Source organism: Macaca fascicularis, chromosome 14 (genome assembly GCF_037993035.2).
Source record: "Macaca fascicularis isolate 582-1 chromosome 14, T2T-MFA8v1.1".
NCBI classification, from domain to species: Eukaryota; Metazoa; Chordata; class Mammalia; order Primates; family Cercopithecidae; genus Macaca; species Macaca fascicularis.
The window spans coordinates 101,111,698-101,135,500 of NC_088388.1; the positions used below are offsets into that span (position 1 = coordinate 101,111,698).

General features: G+C 43.0%; 2 protein-coding genes across 28 annotated transcripts in view; one reads left to right on the forward strand and one right to left on the reverse strand.

Annotated features, from left to right (window-relative positions):
• Positions 1-5,598: 5,598 nt before the first annotated feature.
• Positions 5,599-6,643, reverse strand: LOC141408559 (uncharacterized). Its single transcript, XM_074015745.1, has 2 exons — positions 6,415-6,643; positions 5,599-6,357 (listed from the first exon to the last, which is right to left on the reverse strand). The coding sequence occupies exons 1-2, from the start codon at positions 6,641-6,643 to the stop codon at positions 5,708-5,710; spliced, it is 879 nt and encodes a 292-aa protein (XP_073871846.1). The 3' UTR covers positions 5,599-5,707.
• YAP1 (Yes1 associated transcriptional regulator) overlaps positions 6,219-23,803 on the forward strand; it is a 124,965-nt gene continuing 107,380 nt past the window's right edge. For 10 of the 27 annotated variants that reach the window (XM_005579444.5, XM_005579448.5, XM_005579446.5 and 7 more), the window contains exons 1-2: positions 6,435-6,962; positions 9,939-10,189. In XM_005579444.5, coding sequence (XP_005579501.2) covers positions 6,642-6,962; positions 9,939-10,189 — 572 coding nt within the window. In that variant the 5' untranslated portion in view covers positions 6,435-6,641. Of the gene's footprint in view, positions 6,963-7,340; positions 7,808-9,938; positions 10,190-23,803 lie in introns of those variants that run through there. The other 17 variants (XM_074015115.1, XM_074015126.1, XM_074015118.1 and 14 more) reach the window with 5 other exon arrangements.

Here is a 23,803-nt window from a genome sequence, read left to right on the forward strand (position 1 = left end):
GATTTTGGTGGTTCTGCCAAAAAAAAAAAAAAAAAAAAGATGAGAAGTGAGGTATTACAGAAGTGAAAATGGGCATGTGGTTGGGTGGTAGACTTTCAAATATCTGAAAGAAAATTAACACAAATGAGTAATAAGTAAGTTGTAAGTGATGGTGAGAAGAAGGTGATTAAGGGGACGCCCAGTTTTCTGGCTTAAACAAGCCTCTGGACTGTGATGCCATTAACTGAGCTGGTGAATCAGAAGAAGGATGTGGCTTGCAAGGTTGTGTACATGGCTGGTGATGGAGGAGAGTAGAGGTCAAGAGTTCACTTTTAATTAATTAATTAATTTATTTATTTATTTCTTGAGACAGAGTCTCACTCTGTCGCCCAGGCTGGAATGCAGTGGTGTAATCGCAGCTCACTACAACCCCTACCTCCCATGTTCAAGCGATTCTCAGTGCCTCAACTTCCCAAGTAGCTGGGACCACAGGTGTGTGCCACCAGGCCCAGCTAATTTTTGTATTTTTAGTAGAGACAGGATTTCACTCTGTGAGCCAGGCCAGTCTCGAACTCCTGACCTCAAGTGATCTGCCTGCCTTGGGCTCCCAAAGTGTTGGGATTACAGGCATTAGCCACCGCACCTGGCCAAGAGTTCACTTTTAGATGTATTGAGTCAAAGGTAAATGAACAAAAAGTGAAGTAAACAGGCATGTGGATTGCTCTTTCCAAAAATGTACCCGTGAAGGGAAGAACTTGTGAGGATGTAGACATGTTTATGTAGGTCAGGGAAAGAATTTTTTTTTTTTTTTTTTTGAGACGGAGATTCGCTCTTGTTGCCCAGGTTGGAGTGCAATGGTGCGATCTCGACTCACCACAACCTCCGCCTCCCGGGTTCAAGTGATTCTCCTGCCTCAGCCTCCTGGGTAGCTGGGATTACAGGCAGGTGCCACCATACCCGGCTAATTTTTGTATTTTTAGTACAGATGGGGTTTCTCCATGTTGGTCAGGCTGGTTTGAACTCCCGACCTCAGGTGATCCACCCGCCTTAGCCTCCCAAAGTGCTGGGATTACAGGCGTGAGCTGCCACGTCCGGCCAGGGAAAGACTTTCAAGTCTTTTGTATATGGTGTCCTCCGTATCTCTGAGCAATTGGATAAGATGTCATTTTCTGCAGGGCAGGGGGATAATGAATAAATGTGATGAGTTGCGCGACTAAGTTTAGAATAGCTATATCATATGAGAAAAGGTTAATTACAGATGCAAGGAAACATGGTTTGGTTAGAGACTATAAATGTGGAAGGACACTAATCCATTCACCTGTGAGATTCCCTTCTGTTGGCCCCAGAAACCAAGGTGTTAGCCAGGCTTCTTGGAGGCTGGAAGACAGCTGACCACTTCTTTCAAGTTCCCAGTGTACTTAGCATGCCAGAATGCCAAGAGAAGGTTCTAAAACATGAGTATGTTTCAAACGTTTACGCTTAACAAGTTAATACTTTTAACATGGGATAATTACAAAGAAAAAATTTGTGATATTCACCAGATAATTATAGAATTTACTTAAACTATTTTTTTTTTGAGATGGAGTCTCGCTCTGTCACCCAGGCTGGAGTGCAGTGGCGCAATCCCACCTCACTGCAACTTCTGCCTCCTGTGTTCAAGTGATTCTCCTGCCTCAGCCTCCGGAGTAGCTGGAATTACAGGAATGCGCCACCACACCCTGCTAAGTTTTGTATTTTTAATAGAGACAGGGTTTCACCATGTTGGCCAGGCTGGTGTCAAACTCCTGACCTCAAGTGATCCACCTGCCTCGGTCTCCCAAAATGCTGGGATTATAGGCGTGAGCCACAGTGCCGGCCTTTTTTTTTTTTTGAGATGGAGTTTCGCTCTCGTTGCCCAGGCTGGAATGCAATGGTGCGATCTTGGCTCGCTGCAACCTCCACCTTCCAGGTACAAGTGATTCTCCTGTCTCAGCCTCCCAAGTAGCTCGGATTACAGGCATGTGCCACCAAGCCTGTCTAATTTTTTTGTACTTAGTAGAGGCGGGGTTTTACCGTATTAGTCAGACTGGTTGCAAACTCCTGACTTCAGGTGATACATCCCTGTCGGCATCCCAAAGTGGTGGGACCACAGGCGTGTGCCACCACACTCAACCTACTTAAACTATTAATTCATAATGTGTTATAGACAGGGTCATTTGGTAATGAGACAAAGTTTGAAGTTCTACAAAGGATGCCTCCTTGTAATTGTATAGTGTAGGCATATCTTTGGGAAGGTATACCTGATTTGGACAAAATGTCGAAAGTTTTGATTGAAGCTTCTCATCAATGTGGGGCTAGGGCCCCATAAGCTTAGGTGTTGGAATAAAACACAGAAAATCAGATTAAAACAGTTTAACAGATTCAGTTCATTAAAATCCATGAGAGAATGGGATTGAAGACATAGATAATTGTGAGACGTTTATTTATTATTATTATTGTTATTTGAGACGGAGTTTCGCTCTTTTGCCCAGACTAGAGTGCAGTGGCACAATCTCAGCTTACTGTGACCTCTGCCTCCTGGATTCAAGTGATTCTCCTGCCTCAGCCTACCAAATAGCTGGGATTACAGGCCGCCTGTAATTACAGACACAATTACAGACATTGTGCCACCATACCTGGCTAATTTTTGTATTTTTAGTAGAGACAGAGTTTTGCCATGTTGGCCAGGCTAGTCTTGAACTCCTGACCTCAGGTGATCCACCCACCTCAGCCTCCCAAAGTGCTGGGATTATAGGCATAAGCCACCATGCCCAGCATGGGAAGTTTAAACAATGAATTATGATTTCCAAACTGAATTGGCAAGGATGTTATCTTAGGCTGTTTGTGCTGCTATAACAAAATACCACAGACTGGATAATTTATACATACAAGAATTTTATTTCTCACAGTTCTGGAGGCTGGGAAGTCCAAGATCAAGGCAGCAGCAGGTTTGCTGTCTGGTGACAGCTGCTTTCTGCTTTCAAGATGGTGCCTTGTTGCTACATCCTCTTAAAGGGATGGAAGCTGTATCCTCACACAGCAGACAGATGAAAGGGCAAAACAGTTGAATGCTGTGTGAAGCCTCTTGTATAAAGTTCTTAATCCCATTTAGAAGGGAGGAACCTTCATGACCTAATCATCTCCCAAAGGCCCCACCTTTTTAATACCGATGCATTGGAGACGTTTCAACATGAATTTTGGAGAGACACAAACATCCAAACCATAACAGAAATGAAAAGGGAAGGGAGTGATAGGTTGCAGAAAAGGGAGAGGTGAAGGATAAATGAGGTGCGAGTAATGAAATAAGAGAACCAGATGATTATTAAGAATATGGTATACCATAATCTGACTTCATTACTGGAGTATTTCTGATGATGACAGAGTACAGACGAACGGGTAGGTGGCTAAAGTGAAGTAGAGGTGAGGGTCCATTGTAGTTGAGAGGTCAAGTAATTGGGAGACGAGTATTTTGAGACAGCGATCTACCTGGACATTGAAAATGATTCAGGATAAGCATGAATCTTTGTATGAAGAAGGTGACTCCCTATTTTAAGATGCTGTCAACAGATAATTGCTCCACAAAATGGGCAGAAGAGGAAGGGAGTAGACAAAGGATGGAATATGTTATCTGTATCCCCTACTACACTGTGGCTGAAATTGTATAAACGAGGAATAGTAAGTTCCAAAATCTTGGTTGATGATACAGAAGTGCTTACAGAATGTAGTCACTCCAAAGACCCTTTCACGCCACTTATCAAAGTAATTTTGTCCTCATTTTAATGGCAGGCGAAACAATATTGAACAAAGCAGCCTCTGCTGTACTTTAAGCCCTTTAGCTAGTGTTCATAGTAGTAAATGCTCTAGTAAAAGGACAGCTTCCATTCCAATCCCAGGTTTTCAATCACTTTGGTTCTTTTTTTGAGACAGAGTCTTGCTGTGTTGCCTAGGCTGGAGTGCAGTGGTGTGATCTCAGCTCACTGCAACCTCCACCTCCTGGGTTCAAGTGATTCTCATGCCTCAGCCACCTGAGTAGCTGGGACTACAGGCACATGCCACCACACCTGGCTAATTTTTGTATTTTTTGTAGACAGGGTTTCACCATTTTGGCCAGACTGGTCTCGAACTTCTGACCTCAAGTGATTCTGACCCCTGCATTAGCCTCCCAAAGTGCTGGTACTAGAGGCATGAACCCCCACGCCTGGTCCACTTTGGTTCCTAAAGTTTTCTTTCAGGTAAATTTTTAATGCACAGTTTCTGCCCAAAGATTTTGTTTGTGTGGATTGATTATTGGATAGGAGAGGAAGGGATTACCAACAGGGTCCCTAAGGCTGTGCTTAGAAAGAGAGGGTTGCTGCAAGGAGAGGCTATGTTACTACCTGTGAAGTCATCTATGAATATGGGACAACAATGACAACTGACATTGATGCGCAACTCACTGCACGTCCCAAACTAGGCTAAGTACATTATATCCATTGACTCATTTAATGCCCCAACAACTATGAGGCAGGTGTTATTACCCCTGATGCTAATATTAAAGAACAGGAAATAAATAACTTGTCCAAAATCTCACAGCTAGTAAATGGCAGAACTGGGACCTGAACTCAAAACTCTGTAACTCCAGAACCTACAAGTTTGTCGTTAAATGCACTTGACATTTAGGAGTGGGAACAAATCCAAGAACTAGTCATGGGTGTCATTTACTCTGATCCTTTTCTTCAGACAGGAAACTGGGGGTTCAGAGTAGTTGATTGGAATCTTCTGTTAGAATTTTGAGTGTCTGAAGCCTGCTCCTTTGGCCGAGCCCTACCACACCAAGTGATACAGATCCTTCAGAATTCTCTTGGGCATGTTCTGGCTGGAGGAAGAGATTATGTTTTTGCTACCGGACTTTTTCCTTGCTTAATCCTATTTATACCTCTGTTTCACTAGCATTGTAGATAAAATCATTAAAACAAGAAAGCCAGATTTCCTTAGAATGGGCTAGTGCATTTAAAATTAGACTGACGTTGCACAATCCTATGACTATACTAAAACAAAACAAAACCAAAAAAACCCCACTGAATTGCTTAAATATACAAATATGTACAAATATTACAAAAATTGTATGGTATATGAATTACATCTCAACAAGGATGCTTAAAAAAAAAAACCAGAGTGTATGACTTAAACAACATATTTCCATTGTTTTTAAGTGGCTTCCAATGGGCTCCTTGTACATCAGGTGCCTGGGGTGACCTACTTGCCCATTCATTTCTTATTCAGTCCACATTAACGGAGTCCACCCTTGGGCCAGGCACAGGGATAGCAGGGGTAGGCACCCAGCTCCCTGAGGATGAAAGGCAGGTACAGAGGAATGAATGCTTGTACCTGAAGAAGCACTGATTTTTTTGGGTTGAGGCTTCCAGTGACTATGTTGCAAACTCGAGTACTAAAACAGTTGATGTGATTTCACTATTTAGAAAATGTAGTGTTTTTGTTTCTTTTACTAAGTTACACTGACTCACAGACCTGGTCTCAAAGCTTCAATTACAGTAACCGTTTACCCTTTCAAGTGAGTTTTCGCACACTAACAGATAAGTGAAACAGAATTACAAAATAAAGTTAATGCTGAAAACAATGGACCTTTATTAACATCAGCGCCGGCTCACCGTATCTATTTTAACTCCCATCTATCCTGGCGGCTTTAAGCCCGCACTGGCGCTCCGCTCGGTCAAGCCGGGGTAACGCGGGGAGGAGGAGGTGGGTTCGCACATCCTCTCTCCACTTCTTTCGGCCTTCGTCCTTTCGCAAGTCCAGGCGAGCTGGAAGCGCCTTTCCCGAGCACGGGCCGGGAAAAGGAGCCGAGCGGGGCGGAAGGACTTTCTGGGGCCAAGGGCGGCCGCGTTCTCCGCAGAGACCACACTTCGGCCTCGGAATGGACCCAGCGTTTGTGGTTCGCGGCGTAGAACACGGGGCACGCTCCGGGCCCCTGCCGGGCTGAGCGCGGGCGAAGGGCGGACCGGACCAGGGCGAGCGGGTCACGTGCGACCGGGAGAGGCGCGGAGGGCTGGGAGTGTGCAGGAATGTAGCAACTTGCAGCGAAAAGTTTCCCTGCGCTGCCGGCCGGGCCGCGGTGCGGGCGGGCGCGCAGAGGAAGGAAGAGCCGAGAGGAGGCGGGGCCGCGGCGGCGCGGGCGGGCGCTTCTCACAACTTTAGTTTTGGCGTCTGAGGCGAGTTTCTGTCTCAGTCGGGCGCAGCCGCCGCCAGGGAAAAGAAAGGGAGGAAGGAAGGAACAAGAAAAGGAAATAAAAGAGAAAGGGGGAGGAGGGGAAAGGCAACGAGCTGTCCGGCCTCCGTCAAGGGAGTTGGAGGGAAAAAGTTCTCAGGCGCCGCAGGTCCGAGTCCCTCGCAGCCCCTCCCGAGGCGCAGCCGCCAGACCAGTGGAGCCGGGGCGCAGGGCGGGGGCGGAGGCGCCGGGGCGGGGGATGCGGGGCCGCGGCGCAGCCCCCCGGCCCTGAGAGCGAGGAGAGCGTCGCTCCCGCCGCCCAGCACCGCCCGGCCCGCAGCCGTCGCCGCTTCTCCACCTCGGCCTGTGGAGCCGGGGCGTCCGGGCGGAGCCCTCGCCCGCCTGGTTTAGGGGGTGCGCGTCGGGGGAGGCAGAAGCCATGGATCCCGGGCAGCAGCCGCCGCCTCAACCGGCCCCCCAGGGCCAAGGGCAGCCGCCTGCGCAGCCCCCCCAGGGGCAGGGCCCGCCGTCCGGACCCGGGCAGCCAGCACCCGCGGCGACCCAGGCGGCGCCGCAGGCACCCCCCGCCGGGCATCAGATCGTGCACGTCCGCGGGGACTCGGAGACCGACCTGGAGGCGCTCTTCAACGCCGTCATGAACCCCAAGACGGCTAACGTGCCCCAGACCGTGCCTATGAGGCTCCGGAAGCTGCCCGACTCCTTCTTCAAGCCGCCGGAGCCCAAATCCCACTCCCGACAGGTAACCTTGTCGCCCCTCTCCCCGCTTCCCCGTCGGGCGGGCCTCAGACCGGGGGGGCGCTCGGGAGCCGCGGCCGCCAGCTCTGGCCAGGGGAGGGGGTTGCGGGAGCTCTAGCTGGGGTGGGGGTCCCGCGGCGAAGTGGAGGAACTGGAGTCGTCCGCTCGGCCGCGGTGACCAGCTCCCCACTCCTCCCAGAGTCCGGGGCTGAGATTTGTTTTTCCTTTCGGAGTTTCTTTCTGCGGTTGCGGCCCCGGGGGGCGTGCTTTCCCTCCTTCCTTTCTTTCTTCCCGGGGTTCCCGGGAGGTTGGCGGGAGTGGAGGAGGGGTGGGGAGGAAGGAAGGGGGTGGGGGAGAGCCGAGCCTGGGCCGCGGTGGGCTTGCACAATGCGCGCGCCTCCGCGCGCTCCGCACCTTCGCTCCCGCCGGGGCCGGGCCGGGAAAGGGGGAGGGGGGCCTCTGGCATTTGTGTGTGGGTGAGTTGCCAGCGGCGGCCGAGTTTGTGAAGTTGAGCCCTGGGCCCCTTTCCTTTGCGGCCTCTCGGTCCACTTCAGTCTCCTGGGGGAGTCAAATAATTGTTCTCTTGTTTTCCAGTGTTGATTAGAGGTGGGGGTAGAACCGGTCCATTTAGTTTTTTGCTCTTTCTTTCCCTCCCCCCTACCCATTTCCCCTCCCCCTCTGCCTCCCCCTCCCGTAAGCATTTATTTTCCTCGCGGCTTAGGCGATTTCTGAATACAGGTTTCGGGCTTCCCCTGCCCAGACTTTCCTGGAAGTTGTTTATGGAGTTCTTTCACCCCTGCGCTTCCCTTGTGTCTTGGAACTTGGGTCGGCTCGCTCTTATCAAACTTAGTAGGTTGCGTGTTGGTTTCCCGATCGTAGGCTATTATTTACAGTCGGCTGAAAAGCTTTTGAATTAGCCACATCTGTACGTTGCGCAGGAACTGAGTTGCGCTTTACAGTACCGAGGTTTTAACACAAGCCTTTGATAATACACTGCGGGTTGACTCATAGGCCAAGTCCTGCCTAGTTCAACTGTGATTAAAAGTTAATGTTTGGGAAGCGATGACTAATTCTAGGATCGCCATTGCTTTTTAATTCTTATTGCGGATATGAACATGGCTGCTTTTCCACATACACAACGTTCGATTATTTTGCCAGCTTGATTCAGCATAGAAGTGAAACTATTTATAATGAGAGTGTTAACATTCCGATAGGTCCCAGTGGTTTTGTTTAGTGTAGGGTTCTCTCTTTTTCCTTCTTTTCTTTTTTCTTCTTTTTTTTTTTTTTAAAGAACTTGCTTCAGGCTAAACTTCAGCATAGGAACTTTGCCCAAAAGTTAATAGGTTTTCCAAATACTGCAATGTAGTTAGCCTACTCGGGCTGTAACTTGAGTGGAAAGAAGAGTTACCGCCCCCACTCCCATCCTCTGTCCTATTTGCGGGCCTGTTGTATATTCTTCTGTCAGAGACCACAGGGTTTTGGAACTCAGAAAAACTCACTTAACCTGATGACAAAAACCCGGGTTAAGGAGGAGGAAGGAAGGAAAAACAATTTAGCTGCTTGCCTAAACAGTTCAATTTGTCAGAAATAGACTTAGGTATGCTTTTTTTCTTACCCCTGGAAGTTGGTTTATGGACTCATTGTAAGTAAATGTGTGTTGGCATGCACCCTGCAGACTACACGGTATTTTTTCAAAGTATACTACACATAGATTGGATCCCCCATTTTGTGACAAAGAGTCACAACTGGAAAGTGTACTTTTTCTTCTAGTAGGTAATTTTTACAAGAATTTATATCCAGCAGTTCTAAAATTCATAAACTATTACAGTTTTGCTTTTAATAAGTTTTTAACTAAGTGTTGCTCATCTGTAAATTGGACTTTTATTTCTGCTAGTGATTTTCTAAATCATACTTATTCTGATGGGACACTCAGAAAGGTCTATCACTTTAAGGCATTAATGACTCTACTGAGTCCTTCCGGTTTCCTTACCTTTGTGAATCTAGGAAATTCTAACTTTTTGATAATCAAACTCTTAATTCTAATTAGACACATTTTAAAAACTATGCAAGATTGTGAATAGTAGAATGTAGGTTGTGAATACTATTGTTCACAACACAAACTGGTGACTATAAGTTGTTTTATATACATCCATTTTTCTGTCTTGAAAACTATGTTACAAACGAGAAAACAGGCATATGGAAGTTAACATACTTGTTCAGTGTCACACTAGCCAGCTTAGACTGGAACTCAGATCTTTGGGGTCTGAATGCAGAATTTTTTCTGCTTGTATAGAGTTGTGAATGTCTGTGAGTTCTTAAGTTATAATTGGACTGATAACCTCATTATCTTCTACATACAAATATATAGTTGAGTTTTTTTCATCTTGTTCATTGTAGATGGCTTTTAAGAACATTTGGGCAGTTCAAATTTGTTGCTTTCATTAAAAATTGTGTAATTTGTTATGATTTCTTTATTGATGGCGTTTTATCATGGTGGGAAAAAATGACGAGGGCTTGTTTTTTCTTGGGCTTGACCTAGAAAAAAAAATTAATTACTTAAAACCTAGTAAAAAATGCATATTGTTTGCGTTGTGTTTATACTTAGAACATTTTAGAACTTGGAAAAGCACCCATAACTGCAGTGACTTTTTAAAAATTAGGTTTTAAAATTCACTATTATTTTTGGAATGTTTTATTCATTCAGTACTAGTTGCCCTTACATGTCTGGTGTGTAGTAGGTGGAAATTCATTAGATGGACTGCTCATCAATAAAAGCACAAATATAAAACATATTAAAATTATATAATATTAAAAGTATCCGTTTGAAAACCTGTGTTCTCTAGTGTCGAATATTAAATGTTGAAATTTTCCTTTGGCACTTAGATACTCGGCTGCAATTAAGCACTGACTGGGAAATTTAAAGGGACTCTCTAAAAAGTTGTGTTTCTTTTTTAATTTTTCATCTTAATATTCCTAATAGGCCAGTACTGATGCAGGCACTGCAGGAGCCCTGACTCCACAGCATGTTCGAGCTCATTCCTCTCCAGCTTCTCTGCAGTTGGGAGCTGTTTCTCCTGGGACACTGACCCCCACTGGAGTAGTCTCTGGTCCAGCAGCTACACCCACAGCTCAGCATCTTCGACAGTCTTCTTTTGAGATACCTGATGATGTACCTCTGCCAGCAGGTTGGGAGATGGCAAAGACATCTTCTGGTCAGAGATACTTCTTAAAGTAAGTGAAAATAATGGTGGGAGACAGTTATCTAAGAAAAATATGTATTGGAAGACACAGTAAAGTGGTGTCAAGATACAGAATATCATTTGTTTTTATTTTTTTTAATATTTATGTTAAGCTCTAGAGCTCTGTTATATCTCCCATGTATATGTTTAAGTTTGGCGTGACCTAAATACCTTTGTTAGCATGGGTAATATTTTGAGAGCTTTACTGAGTCTTGGTTCTGAGCCTCTTTATAATCTTTTCTTTTGTGGAAGTTTGGTTATTCTCATTTTGAGCTTGTGCCAAACCTGTTAATTAGCCTAGCACAAAACAGAAAGAATACCATGAAAATTTTCAAATTCTGAGAATATTAGGGCTAGCAGCATCTTATGAAGTACGTGTGGTGCTACTTGTATCTTTTTAAATAAATATTTTATTGGTGGAGAACTACAAAATAAGTAGGGCTTTTGGGGGAGTCTAATTTTACAGTATTTTAAATTGTGAAATGACAAGCACTACAACTGAAGCTTGATGTGACTTACCAATATTTCCCCCCAAAATGTAAAGGGAAATGTAAATTTTTAGGTTTCATACGCAGTCTCTCAGTGGCAAACTTCTTTCAAGCTAGTAGATCTTCACAATAGAAACCCTCCTCTCTGGGAAAACAAAAACATGACCATTGGGTTGTTTATTTTTTTATCAGTCTTTTTGTGTTTAACAAAATGGCAAAATTGCACTAGGCTGAAAAGATCTAAATAGTTTCTCTCCTCTAATTTTGAAATTACAGATAGGACCTCAATTTTTTTCTGGCTTGTTTGGATCAAGTATATATAAAATGTTGACTAAAACTAATTATTATAGACCGAAATTGATGTCTTTAAAAAAGCTCACTTAATAGTGTTTAATCAAGTTGAGATAATAAAGTGAAAAACAGTGTAAGTTTTTATTCAGATCTGTCTTGACAGTCTACTCCTAAGGCAAGTGTAACATTTATTTATCATATCAGGTAATACCATTAAGGATGTTTTGTTGTGTGAATCCTAATATGTGTTTTATATTGATTGCCTTCCAGGGTGGGTTGCTGCTTTGTAATGTAAGATAGAAAATTTCGTGACAGACTTACAAAAGAGCAGAGGAAAAAGTTTGATCATGAAAAGTTCGTAGTTTTTTTTTTTGTTTTGTTTTGTTTCTTTTTTGCCCCCTTTCCTGCAACTTTTTGTTTTTCTTCTTCTTTTTAAAATTCATTTTCTGGTGTCCTGGTATCCATTTCAGAGGATCAGGTTTCAACCAGAACAGTAAAGGGCCTGAGACTGGAAAGTACACACAAGTCTGGCAAACTCATCTGCATGAGCAAGATCATTTGTTCTCAAGCAGACATCCAAAGTAAATGATTGAAAGAGCTGCTAGCTGTGAAGGATGTGTCTTGAAGGGGAAGGGAGTGGAAACAAACCAGGTTGTTAGGAAGAAAAAGAAAGGCTGCACTTTTTTGAACCTCTCCCTGCTGGGTCACATGCTGACCTGGGGAGATTTTTAAACAGCTTAATAGCCTGCTTGCCTTCTTTCTTTGGTGGATGCTGTGGCTAAAAGTATAAGGTTAAAGAGCAACATTTATGCTCTTCTTGTTAGTTCTTTGTATCTTGTAATAATTGCTTGTAGGTGATATCTGCCTACAGTTTCATTATTTTGAATGAATGATCTTTTTTTTTTGAGCTGAAATCAGTATTCTAGATACAGTTGGCCTTCCGTATCTGTGGGTTCAGTATTCATGGATTCAACCAATCTCTGATTGAAAATATTCAGAAAAAAAATTACATCTTTGTTGACTAATGTACAAACTTTTTTCCTTGTCGTTATTTCCTAAATAATGTAACAACTATTTATGTAGCATTTACATTGTATTATTATAAGTAATCTAGAGATGATATAAAGTATATGGGAGAATATGTATAGGTTATATGCAAATATTATGCCACTTTCTGTGAAAGACCAGAGTGTCTGTGGATTTTAGTACATGTAGGAGGTCCTGGAACCAATCCTTAACCACAGATGCTAAGGAATGACTATTCATTTTTCAACGTTTCCAGTGATTCTTCCTTTGTGAAGAAATGTTTGTCTTAAAGGTATTGATATATGTAGATGGATTAATGAAGGGTATATACCTTCCAGCCCCAGTCACCTCAGTTCACACGTGTCACCTATGGGCCTGTAAGGAAGATAAACCAGGCCAAAATAAATAAATCTCAAATTATGTCATATGAGAAAAGGTTGCAAGGGTAGAGAGATATTTACCTGGAAAAGAAAAAACTGGGAGGAGGAGAGATAAGACATGATTGTTCTTTCAGTGTTTCTGGGGAACTTTCATATGAGAGTAAGATTAGTCCTTATTATATAAGAAATGTGAGGAATTTTGATTCCTTGGAAGAATTTTCTTATATAAAACTTTTCAGAACTGGAAGAGTTTTCCTGGACAGGTAAATCTTGCTCAATAAATGTAGGTAAAATCATGGTTACTTGGTATCTGTCAGGGATTCTGTGCAGGCCCCTAAACCTTGGATGTGGAAGATGAATGCTGTGGGCTTATAAAATTTTGTATTATAAAGAGTATCTGCTTTATGAACAATATGCAATTTGGAGAAATGTTTTGAAATAAGATTATTTCACCTTCTCTAGTTAGCTACTTCCGTGATGTTATGGGCTGTATAGTTGTTATAACTTCTTTTTGTGTACTGAACAGATAAGTGAGGTTAATATCCTAACCATTAGTCAAAGATGATGATCAACTAAGCTTTTGGTGCCAAGTTTCTATTGTCAAAAGTTCATTTTTATCCTAGTTTTGATGTTTTAAAATAGGGCTGTGTTTGTAATCAATATTTATATACTTTCCTCTTGTATCTAAAGAAGTTTTTTGTTGTCGACCAGATGTAGAATGAGGATTTAAATTAGTTGCATGTTTTACACTTACTTCCAGAGTGAAACATTTTATTTTAATGCATCTTTTTAGATATTCGTTGGAACTGACTTTTAAGTTACAAGGTCTATAACTTACTGAGATTTATATTTGGCATGAAGAACCTGACTATAAATGGTCCAGACAGGCAAGGCGATGTAATTTGAGAAAAAACTTAGAAATGTTAACTTAAGAAACTACCCAGTTGTTGCCTTGTGACCATAGATGATTGAGTTTTTGAAGTTAGTTGGCCTATCGTCTAGTTTCCAGGCAGCATGATTACTGAAAGATTATAAGCAGGCAATCATTGGTCATTTTAAAGCCCTCCTTAGGTCAGTGAGATCTTGTGGAGAAGACTCGTATCTTATTTTGGCAAGTGATATGGTGGAAGTATGGTGCTAGCTACATTTATCAGTGGCTTGTTTTCAAGCTCTGGGATGAATATGAAGTATGTAAACAAGGCTTAGCCATATAATGTTTGTTCTATTGGCATTTACTATTCAAAACCAATTTCTTTACCATTGCATTGAGCTTTCATTTTAAAAGAATTCATTGTCTTTATGACTCTGAGAGTTATTACCTTCTTCAGCTGTCTTATGGTTTTCCTACAGGAAATAGTTCTTCAAGTAGTTGGTCAACAACTTCCTATTTCTTTATAAGCTGCTGAATAACTTCCTGAATCAGTATTCTATAATATCTCTGGTTTCAAGGAGTGTTTTTACTTGCAAGTTTATGGTATTGACTCTGATGCCTTGTAACTATTACCATGTTCAAAGACGTGTTCGTATATATAATGTACCATGTAGGACCTTATAATTTGATTTAAGGAATCTGGATCAGTGATTTTAAAAGTTTGTACATTTGCATTGTTTTAATAATGTTCTAATAATTTTTAAAGGGTAGTTTTGTTTCATTTCCATTGTTTATCATTTTCTGAATAACTGGCCACAATGTTTTTAGTCTGTGAAGATTCAGGGTTTTTTGTGGCTGTGATTTGATTAAGTTATATTGAGCATGTTGGTATACAATTTAAAAAAGATATGTTTTTCAGAGATTTTTGACATTGTGTGGCATACAGCTTACCCATCTTCCAATATTAATTTGCCCTGTAGATATAATTGATCGCTATCTATAGGCTGATTCTTTCTTTGTTTCTTTTTTTGTTTTTCTTTTTGGAGACAGTCTTGCTCTGTCGCCCAGGCTGGAGTGCAGTGGCGCAATCTTGACTCACTGCAACCTCTGCCTCCTGGGTTCAAGTGATTCCCCTGCCCCGTCTCTACTAAAAGCACAAAAACTAGCCAGGCGTGTTGGCGCACACTGTAGTCCCAGCTACTCAGGAGGCTGAGGCAGGAGAATTGCTTGAACCTGGCAGGTGGAGGCTGCAGTGAGTTGAGATTGAGTCACTCCACACCAGCCTGGGCAACAGAGCCAGACTCTCAAAAAAAAAAAAAAACACATACAGTGTATGTTGTTATCGTGTACAGTGTACCTGAGATGTATACAGTGTATTCAGAACATATAGAATGTATCTTCGTGATAAAGATTAGATGTTTTAAAAAGGAAGTTTCATGAAGAATAAGGCTATGCTGTTTCTTTCGGTATCAAGTATAACCCAGTTTCCCTTTAAAACTGAAAAGCTTATAATTTTGCCATTAAATGTTAAGTTGCACACGTGCACATGTATACACAAACAAAAAGCCAGTTCAAATTGCAATCACAAAGTATTTCCCTATTTGAGGGAAGGCCAGTCTCTGGGTGTTTGTCTTGCTGTTGAGGCTGAGTGGAGAGAGAAGATGAAAGTACGCCCTCAGCTCTGGGGGGTGGGGGAGAGCTTACTTCTGCTCAGTGGGTGGGCATCACGGGGAAGAATGGCACACAGTGCCACAGTGATTTAGGGAGAAAACCCTGGAGAAACCGTATTCACTGGTGGCAGAAGAAAAACAGTTGGAAAATAGTAGATGTGACAGAGTAAATAGAACATAGAGATTAACATATTGCCTGGGAAAAGTAATGGAATCTTTTTAGTGTGAACTGAGAAAGAAGTTCACTAGAACTTCTTTCTAGAACTAAGAAATATCTCTAGAAGTTTAAATGTAGCAGACACAATTGACTGCAAGATGGTAGGCTAATTTTCTTTTTAAAGTCACATTTAAAAAAATACCCTTTCCTAAAGCTTTATCTTAGCCATTATAAAAACCAAAACATCTAGGGAGCATTTAAATAGTTGAAACTTGGGGGGAAAAAAAAAAACCAAAAAAACCCAGGTTTTTACAACCCTAAGATTGGTCCTCTTTAGTTACATAGAGAAATATTTTACCTTGTAGTTAGAAAAATAATGGGAATTCGCAGCTTAAAATACTCATGCTATCATGACTCTGCATTGCCTTGTACCTTAAGGCTTTGAGGGGAGGTAAACGCTAAACCTTTTTGTTGCGAAAATGTATATTGAAATTTAGGCTTAGGACCAATCAAAGTGAAGTCATTTTAAAAATCAGTTGCTAAGATTTAAGATTATTCAGACTTAATTTGCTACCCTCTGTAATAGCATAATTTATCCATTAATTGTGGCTTGAAAGTTTTTAATAATAGCTGAGTAGCATTGTATAAAGGGAGGTCTTAAAGAGCTGTGTCGTTCTATAACTGTGGTTACTAAGTGATGCACTTCTGACAAAAAGGGCTTCTGATTCTAGGATTAATCAGAACTTCAAGCCATGAAAGGGACATTGCCGTTTCTATGAAGAAGAATTGCTTCATGGTTCTGGTTGCTCAAGTGCTGTAGCACCAAGTTTCCTGGGAACAAGTACTGCCACCGTGGAAGCACTTTTATTTACGTAGGGCTTGACCCCTTCTAAATGCAAACAAAGAAGTTTGGTTTAAATCACAGCAGTCTTCCCCCTCCCCTCTTTAATATTCTAGACAAGGAAAATGGTCGGTATTTAATCCTCATTTTGCTCCTAGCATGAGAAGAATCATAATTTTTAAACACACCAAGTGATAGTCTGTTGTTTCTTTAAATGATGTTGCAAATTAATAAAATAATGCAAATGGCAGTATCTATTATTTGGGTTTTCTTCCACCAAATGTTTTCAGTGCTGTATTTGTGGTGAGTGCCATTCCTTCATTTGCTGTCACTTTAATTTGTGTCTCTTATCTGTTTATGGGATGTTAGTCACTTGACTATCAAATTCTTCAGCAGAATTCTCAGACTATCAAATTCTTCAGCAGGATTCTCAGTTGGGGGTGGGTGAGGGGACATTTTATTAAAAGCTGCTTCCTTTCTCTTCTTGCAGTTGCTTACTTAACCTAAAGGGAGGAGGATTTTTGTTTTTAAAGTAAGGTATTTATTTGGTCAGTAAGTATGTTTAGAGAGTTGATATTTGCATGAAAATTGCTGCAGATTTGATTTGGGATTTGGAGTAAAGATAGTGTGTTTGTTAAAGTGCTTCGACAAAATGGAATGTAGTATATAAAAGTTGCTTGAAATTCAACTTGTAGTATATCCTGAACTGACTGTAATACGGAGCAGGCTTTTGGGATAAGAAGTACACACCTTACCACCTAGGAGGTGAAACAAGATGTGGATTGTTTTTTCCTGTGTATGGAAATAGATGTGGGGGTTCTTTTGTTTTATATTTATAAAACAGTCCTCCCTCACTCTTATTTCTTCATGTATGGTAGTCCCTCCCCACCATCCATGAGTTTCCTTTCCAGAGTTTCAGTTACCTGCCATTAACTGTGGTGTAAAAATATTAAAATGGAGAATTCCAGAAATAATTCATGGCCAGGTGTGGTAGCTCAAATCTGTAATCCCAGCACTTTGAGAGGCTGAGGTGGGCACATCAGTTGAGCCCAGGAGTTCACGACCAGCCTGGGCAACGTAACAAGATCTCGTTTCTACTAAAAATACAAAAAATTAGCCAAGCATGGTGGCACCTGCCTGTAGTCCCAACTACTCAGGAGGCTGAGGTGAAAGAATCACCTGAGCCTGGGAAGTCACGGCTGCAGTGATTGTGCCACTGCACTTCAGCCCAGCCTGGGCAATGGGAGTGAGACCTTGTCTCAAAAAAAGCCAAAAACAAAAAACCATAAGCTTTAAATTGCAATGTTCTGAGTAGCATGATGCAATCCTGCAATCTTGTGCTGTCCAGTCTGGGATGTGAATCCTCTGTTTGGCCAATGCATCCACACTGTCTATGCTACCTCCCACCCCACCACCCCACTGGTCACTTAGTAGCCACCTCAGTTGTCAGATCCAAAGACCGTAGTGTATATATATAGGATATAGGGTTTGGTACTATCCACTGTTTCAAGTATCCACTGTGGGGTTTGGAACATTTCCCCTGAGGATAAGTGAGGGGCTGCTGCCTCTGATTTTCTGCATTTGTTTTATAAGGTATATGATTTTTTTGTATTTGTTTGGTTTTTTTTGAGACTGAGTCTTACTCTGTCACCCAGACCTGGAGTGCAGTGGCATGATCGCTGCCCACAGCAGCTTCTACCTCCCAGGCTTGTGTAATCCTCCACCCAGCCTCTTAAGCTGGGACTACAGGCATCCACAACCATGCCTGGCTAATTTTTAAATTTTTTTGTAGAGACAGGGTTTCACTATGTTGCCCAGGCTGGTCTCAAACTCCTGGACTCAAGTGAGCCTTAGGCGTGAACCACCACACCTGGCCAGGCACATGGTTTTTATTATAAAACTAACTTTTATTAGAGAGAATCAGAAAATTCAGGAAAAGAGAAAGGGGGCCTGGTACGGGGGCTCGTGCCTGTGATCCTAGCCTTTTGGGAGGCTGAGGCGGGAAGATAACTTGAGGCCAGGAGTTCAAGACCAGCCTGGCCAACAGTAAAAACCGGTCTCTACTAAAAATAGAAGGAGGAAAAAAAAAATAGCTGGGCATGGTAGCACATGCCTGTAATCCCAGCTACTCCTTTTGGGAGGCTGAGGCATGAGAATCGTTTGAACCCGGGAGGCAGAGGTTGCAATGAGCCAAGATCACGCCACTGCACTCCAGCCTGGGTGACAGAGCCAGACTCTGTCTCAAAAAAAAGAGAAGGGGGGAAAAAAAAGAGAGAAAGGGAAGGAAGCACCAGATTTCTGCCAATGAGAGGCGTTTGAAGGACCTTGTTTTCATAGTCTGTGTATAAACATATATTTTGAAATTTAATTTTTAGGGAAGTAACCTGTACATTGATTTAGAAAAACCCTTAATACTGTAAGGTTTATAAAGAAAAAAGAGCAGACTGGGCACAGTGGCTCATGCTTGTAATCCCAGCACTTTGGGAGGCCAAGGCGGGCAGATCACCTGAGTTCAGGAGTTCAAGACCAGCCTGGCCAACATGGTGAAACCCCATCTGTACTAAAAAATACAAAAATTAGCCAGGTCTGGTGGCAGGTGCCTTAATTCCCAGCTACTTGGGAGGCAGAGGCAGGATAATCATTTGAACCTGGGAGGCGGAGGTTGCAGTGAGTCGAGATCGAGCCGTTGCATTCCAGCCTGGGGGACAAGAGAGAGACTTCCCTCAAAAAAAAAAAGAGAAAAACAGCAGTGACCCTCTTTTCTTTATCTCTGACTTGCCTTCTTCAGAGGCAAACACTTCCACTCCTTTTAGGTGTTTTTTCCCCAGGTACTTTTAAAATTTCCGTATTTATAAAATATGTTACATTGCTCTTTCTTGAATTGTCATCACCCCTCAAAATCCTTCTTTTCTTAATCATCCCATTATAATGCCTATAATTGTTTTGTTAAATGTGTTTACAATATGACAATTCATGTTGTACCTACAGCTGAGTCATATAATGTACTATGATTTTCTGGAAACTTCTGTATTTCCTTGCCTGACCAGTTGTTAATTGCCATGATTTTTTGTTTTTATTTCTGTTGCTTTTTGCCCACCTTGGAGGTATCCTCAGAGTCCTTTGTCTTCCTGCTCTGTGCTAGACTTGTTGCTTCGGAGTTGTCATATTAGGATGTTCCTTGGTTTTCATCCTAGGGAGTCTCTGGATCACTCTTATGGGTTGGATACCCTATTTTTCTCTTTCTTTCTTTGCTCACTCTTTGAGTTCATCCCCTAGAAATTTGCAGAGGAAACGGGTACATGGGAGGTAGCTGTGTTGAGATCTCTTGTGTCTAAAACTATCTTTCTCTGTTAACATTTAGTGGGCAGTTTGGTTGTAGCATTTAAGGTTATTTTCTCTTGAAATTTTGAGGCATTACTCCATTTTCTTTTTTTTGTTTGTTTGTTTTTTTTTGAGACAGAGTCTTGCTCTGTCGCCCAGTCTGGAGCGCAGGGGTGCGATCTCAGCTCACCGCAACCTCTGCCTCCCAGTTTCAAGCGATTCTCCTGCCTTAGCCTCCCCAGTAGCTGGGACTACTGGCGTGTGCCACCACACATAGCTAATTTTTGTATTTTTGGTAGAGACAGGGTTTCACCATGTTGGCCAGGCTGGTCTTGAACTCCTGACCTCAAGTGATCCGCCCGCCTTGGCCTCTCAAAGTCCTGGGATTACAGGAGTGAGCTGCTGCGCCCAGCACTCCATTTTTTTCTTCTAGCTTCCAGTTTGTTAATTGAGTGTTTGCTTTCCTTGGGGATTTTAGTGTTTTGTTCTTTATATTGGGGGTCTGAAATTTCATTATGTCCTTTGATATGCTCTTTTAAAATTCATTGTAAACAATGCCTGGTCATGTATCAGTTCATATAAAGAAACTCGGTCTTCAGTATGGATGATGCCCCTCAAGATTTTGCAGTACAGTTGCCCTAAAGTACAATTTCAGGCATGGGATCTTTCAGTCCTGGAAGACATTTCTTTTGTTAGTTCCCAGGTAATTTCTTCCAGACTGTTTTATCTTTTCTTTTTTTCTGGAATTCTTGCTAGTCAGAATAACTCTTATTTTATTTTCTTATCTTATCCCACTGTTTTCTTTCACTTAGCATTTTGTTATGTTTTCTGGGAGATCCCTTCAAATTTAACTTAATTTTTATGTTGATTTTGTTTTGTTTTGTTTCTGAGATGATGTGGAGGGGGGTCTCACTCTGCTGCCCAGGCTGTAGTGCAGTGGTGCAATCTCAGCTTACTGCAACCTCTGCCCCCTGAGCTCAAGCAGTCCTCCCTCCTCAGTGTCCTAAGTAGATGGACCACAGATGTGCATCACCATGCTTGGCTAAGTTTTTGTGTTTTTGGTAGAAATGGGGTTTCACCATGTTTCCCAGGGTTGGTCTCAGACTCCTGAGCTCAAGTGATCTGCCCGTGTCTGCCTTCAAAAGTACTGGGCTTACAGGGATAAGCTATGGTGCCTAGCCAGATTGATTGATTGATTGATTGATTATTGATTGATTTAGAGACAAGGTCTTCCTCTGTTGCCCAGGCTGGAATGCAGCGGCACGCTCAGGGCTCACTGCAGCCTCGACTTCTAAACCTCAGGTGATCCTCCTGCCTCAGCCTCCCCAAGTAGCTGGGACTGGCTAATTTTTGTGTGTGTATGTTTTGTAGAGACAGTGTTTTACCATGTTGCCCAGGCTGGTGTCAAACTCCTGGGCTCAAATGATCCACCCACCTTGGCCTCCCAAAGTGCTGGGGTTACAGATGTGAGCCAGTGCACCTGGCCTGATTTTCTTTTTTCCCCAAAAAACTATTTCTCATTCTTTTTTTTGAGACAGAGCCTCACACTGTCACCCAGGCTGGAGTGCAATGGCGCAATTTCGGCTCACTGCAGCCTCCGCCTCCTGGGTTCAAGTGATTCTCCTCCTTCAGCCTCCTGAGTAGCTGGGATTACAGGCACCTGCCACCGTGCCTGGCTAATTTTTTTATATTTTTAGTAGAGATGGGGATTTACCATGTTAGCCAGGCTGGTCTCAAACTCCTGACCTCAAGTGATCCGCCCACCTCAGCCTCCCAAAGTGCTGGGATTACAGATGTCAGCCATATCATGCCTGGCCTGTTTATCGTTCTTAATCTCCAGTGAGTCTTTTGTGAGCTCATTGTTTGTTTGTTATTTTTAATAACATGCTGTTCTTACTTTATGGATGTAGTAATGTAATATCTTCCTTGGGATACTATACTGTTTCTTTTTATATTTTGTGCTGATGCCTTCATTGTCTAGGTGGGCTTCATTGGAGAGTAATACAATAGGGGCCAAGCCCTGAAGTTGCAGGGACCCCTGAATGCCACTGTCTTAGTAATTTCCTCTTTTAGCGGCCACTATCTCTAGCTAAAAGTCTGCCAGTCTGGAGAGCACCAGTGGTGATGGGGGTTAGGACTGAATACCAGTGTTCTTGGGCTTGACAGTGTGGGGCCTCATCCCTGCTCTCAGCTATGTCATGTGTTTGAATCCAAAGTCTCCAGGTCTGTTTCTCTGAAATCTGAATAATCAGTTTCCTCCTTGGGCTGAGCAGAGAGGTATGCAGTAGGTTTTTAAAAAGTTGTATGTAAGCTGAATTTTTGTGAATCCAGCTTATAATTACAGGTTGACTATAGAAAGTTGCCAATTTTCTAAACCCAAAACAGTGACTATTAGCCATTTTTTATGATTTGATTTAAACATTACAAAGTCACTTTTTACTGAATCCTTGATATGGTTTGGCTGTGTTCCCACTGAAATCTCAACTTGAATTTTATCTCCCAGAATTCCCACGTGTTGTGGGAGGAACCCAGGGGGAGGTAATTGAATCATGGGAGCCAGTGTTTCCCATGCTATTCTGGTGATAGTGAATAAGTCCCATGAGATTTAACGGGTTTATCAGGGGTTTCTGCTTTCGCTTCCTCCTCATTTCTCTCTTGCCCCCGCCTTGTAAGAAGTGCCTCTCGCTGCCCGTCATGATTCTGAGGCCTCCCCAGCCATGTGGAACTGTAAGTCCAATTAAACCTGTTTTTCTTCCCAGTCTTGGGTATGTCTTTATCAGTAGCATGAAAATGAACTAATGCGGTACATTGGTATCAGTAGAGTGGGGCATTGCCGAAAAGATACCCAAAAATGTGGAAGTGACTTTGGAACTGGGTAACAGAGGTTGGAACAGTTTGGAAGACTCAGAAGAAGACAAGAAAATGTGGGAAAGTTTGGAATTTCCTAGAGACTTGTTGAATGGCTCTGACAAAAGTACTGATAGTGATGTGAACAGTAAGGTCCAGGCTGAGGTGGTCTCAGATGGAAATGAGGAACTTGTTGGGAACTGGAGCAGGGGTGACTCTTGTTACATTTTAGCAAAGGGACTGGTGACAGTTTGCCCTTTTCCTAGAGATTTGTGGAACTTTGAACTTGAGATGATTTAGGTATCTGGCCAAAGAAATTTCTAAGCAGCAAAGCATTCAAAAGGTGACTTGGGTGCTGTTAAAAGCATTTAGTTTTATAAAGGAAGCAGAGCATAAAAGTTCAGAAAATTTGCAGCCTGACAATGCAGTAGAAAATAAAAACCCATTTTCTGAGGAGAAATTCAGGAGAGTTGCAGAAATTTGCATAAGTAGCAAGGAAACTAATGTTAATCCCCAAGACCACGGGGAAGATGTCTCCAGGCCATGTCAGAGACCTTCATGGCAGCCAGTCCCATCACAGGCCTGGAGGCCCAGGAGGAAAAAGTGGTTTTGTAGGCTGGGCCAGGGTCCCCCTGCTGTGTGCAGTCTAGGGACTTGGTGCTCTGTGTCTCAGCCACTGCAGCTGTGGCTGAAAGGGGCCAACGTACAGCTCAAGCTGTGGCTTCAGAGGGTGGGAGCCCCAAGCCTTGGCAGCTTCCACTTGGTGTTGAGTGTGCAGTTGCACAGAAGTCAAGAATTCAGGTTTGGGAACCTCTGCCTAGATTTCAAATGTATGGAAATGCCTGGATGTACAGGCAAAAGTTTGCTGCAGGGGTGGGGCCCTGATGGAGAACCTCTGCTAGGGCAGTGCAGAAGGGAACTGTGGGGTTGGAGCCCCCACACAGAATCCACACTGGGGCACTTCCTAGTGGAGCTGTGAGAAGAGGGCCACCATCCTCCAGACCCCAGAATGGTAGATCCACTGACAGCTTGCGTCGTGCTCTTGGAAAAGCTGCAGACACTCAGTGCCAGACTGTGAAAGCAGCCAGGACGGAGGCTGTACCCTGTAAGGCCACAGGGGTGGAGCTGCCCAAGACTATGGGAATCCATCTCTTATGTCAGTGAGACCTGGAGTAACAGGAGATCATTTTGGAGCTTTAAAATGTGACTGTCCCACTGGATTTCAGACTCACTTGGGCCTTGTAACCCCTTTGTTTTGGCCAATTTCTTCCATTTGGAATGGCTGTATTTACCCAATACCTATACCCCCATTGTATCTAGGAAGTAACTAGCTTGCTTTTGATTTTACAGGCCCATAGGTGGAAGGGACTTGCCTTGTCTCAGGTGAGACTTTGGACTGTAGGCTTTTGGGTTAATGCTGAAATGAGTTAAGACTTTGGGGGAACTGTTGGGAAGGCATGATTGGTTTTGAAATGTGAGGACATGAGATTTGGAGGGGCCAACAGTGGCATGATATGATTTGGCTGTGTCCCCACTGAAATCTCAACTTGAGTTGTATCTCCCAGAATTCCCATGTGTTGTGGGAGAGACCCCGGGGGGAGGTAATTTAATCATGGGGGCTGGTCTTTCCTGTACTATTCTCGTGATATTGAATAAGTCTCACAAGATCTGATGGGTTTATCAGGTTTCTCCTTTTGCCGCTTCTTCATTTCTC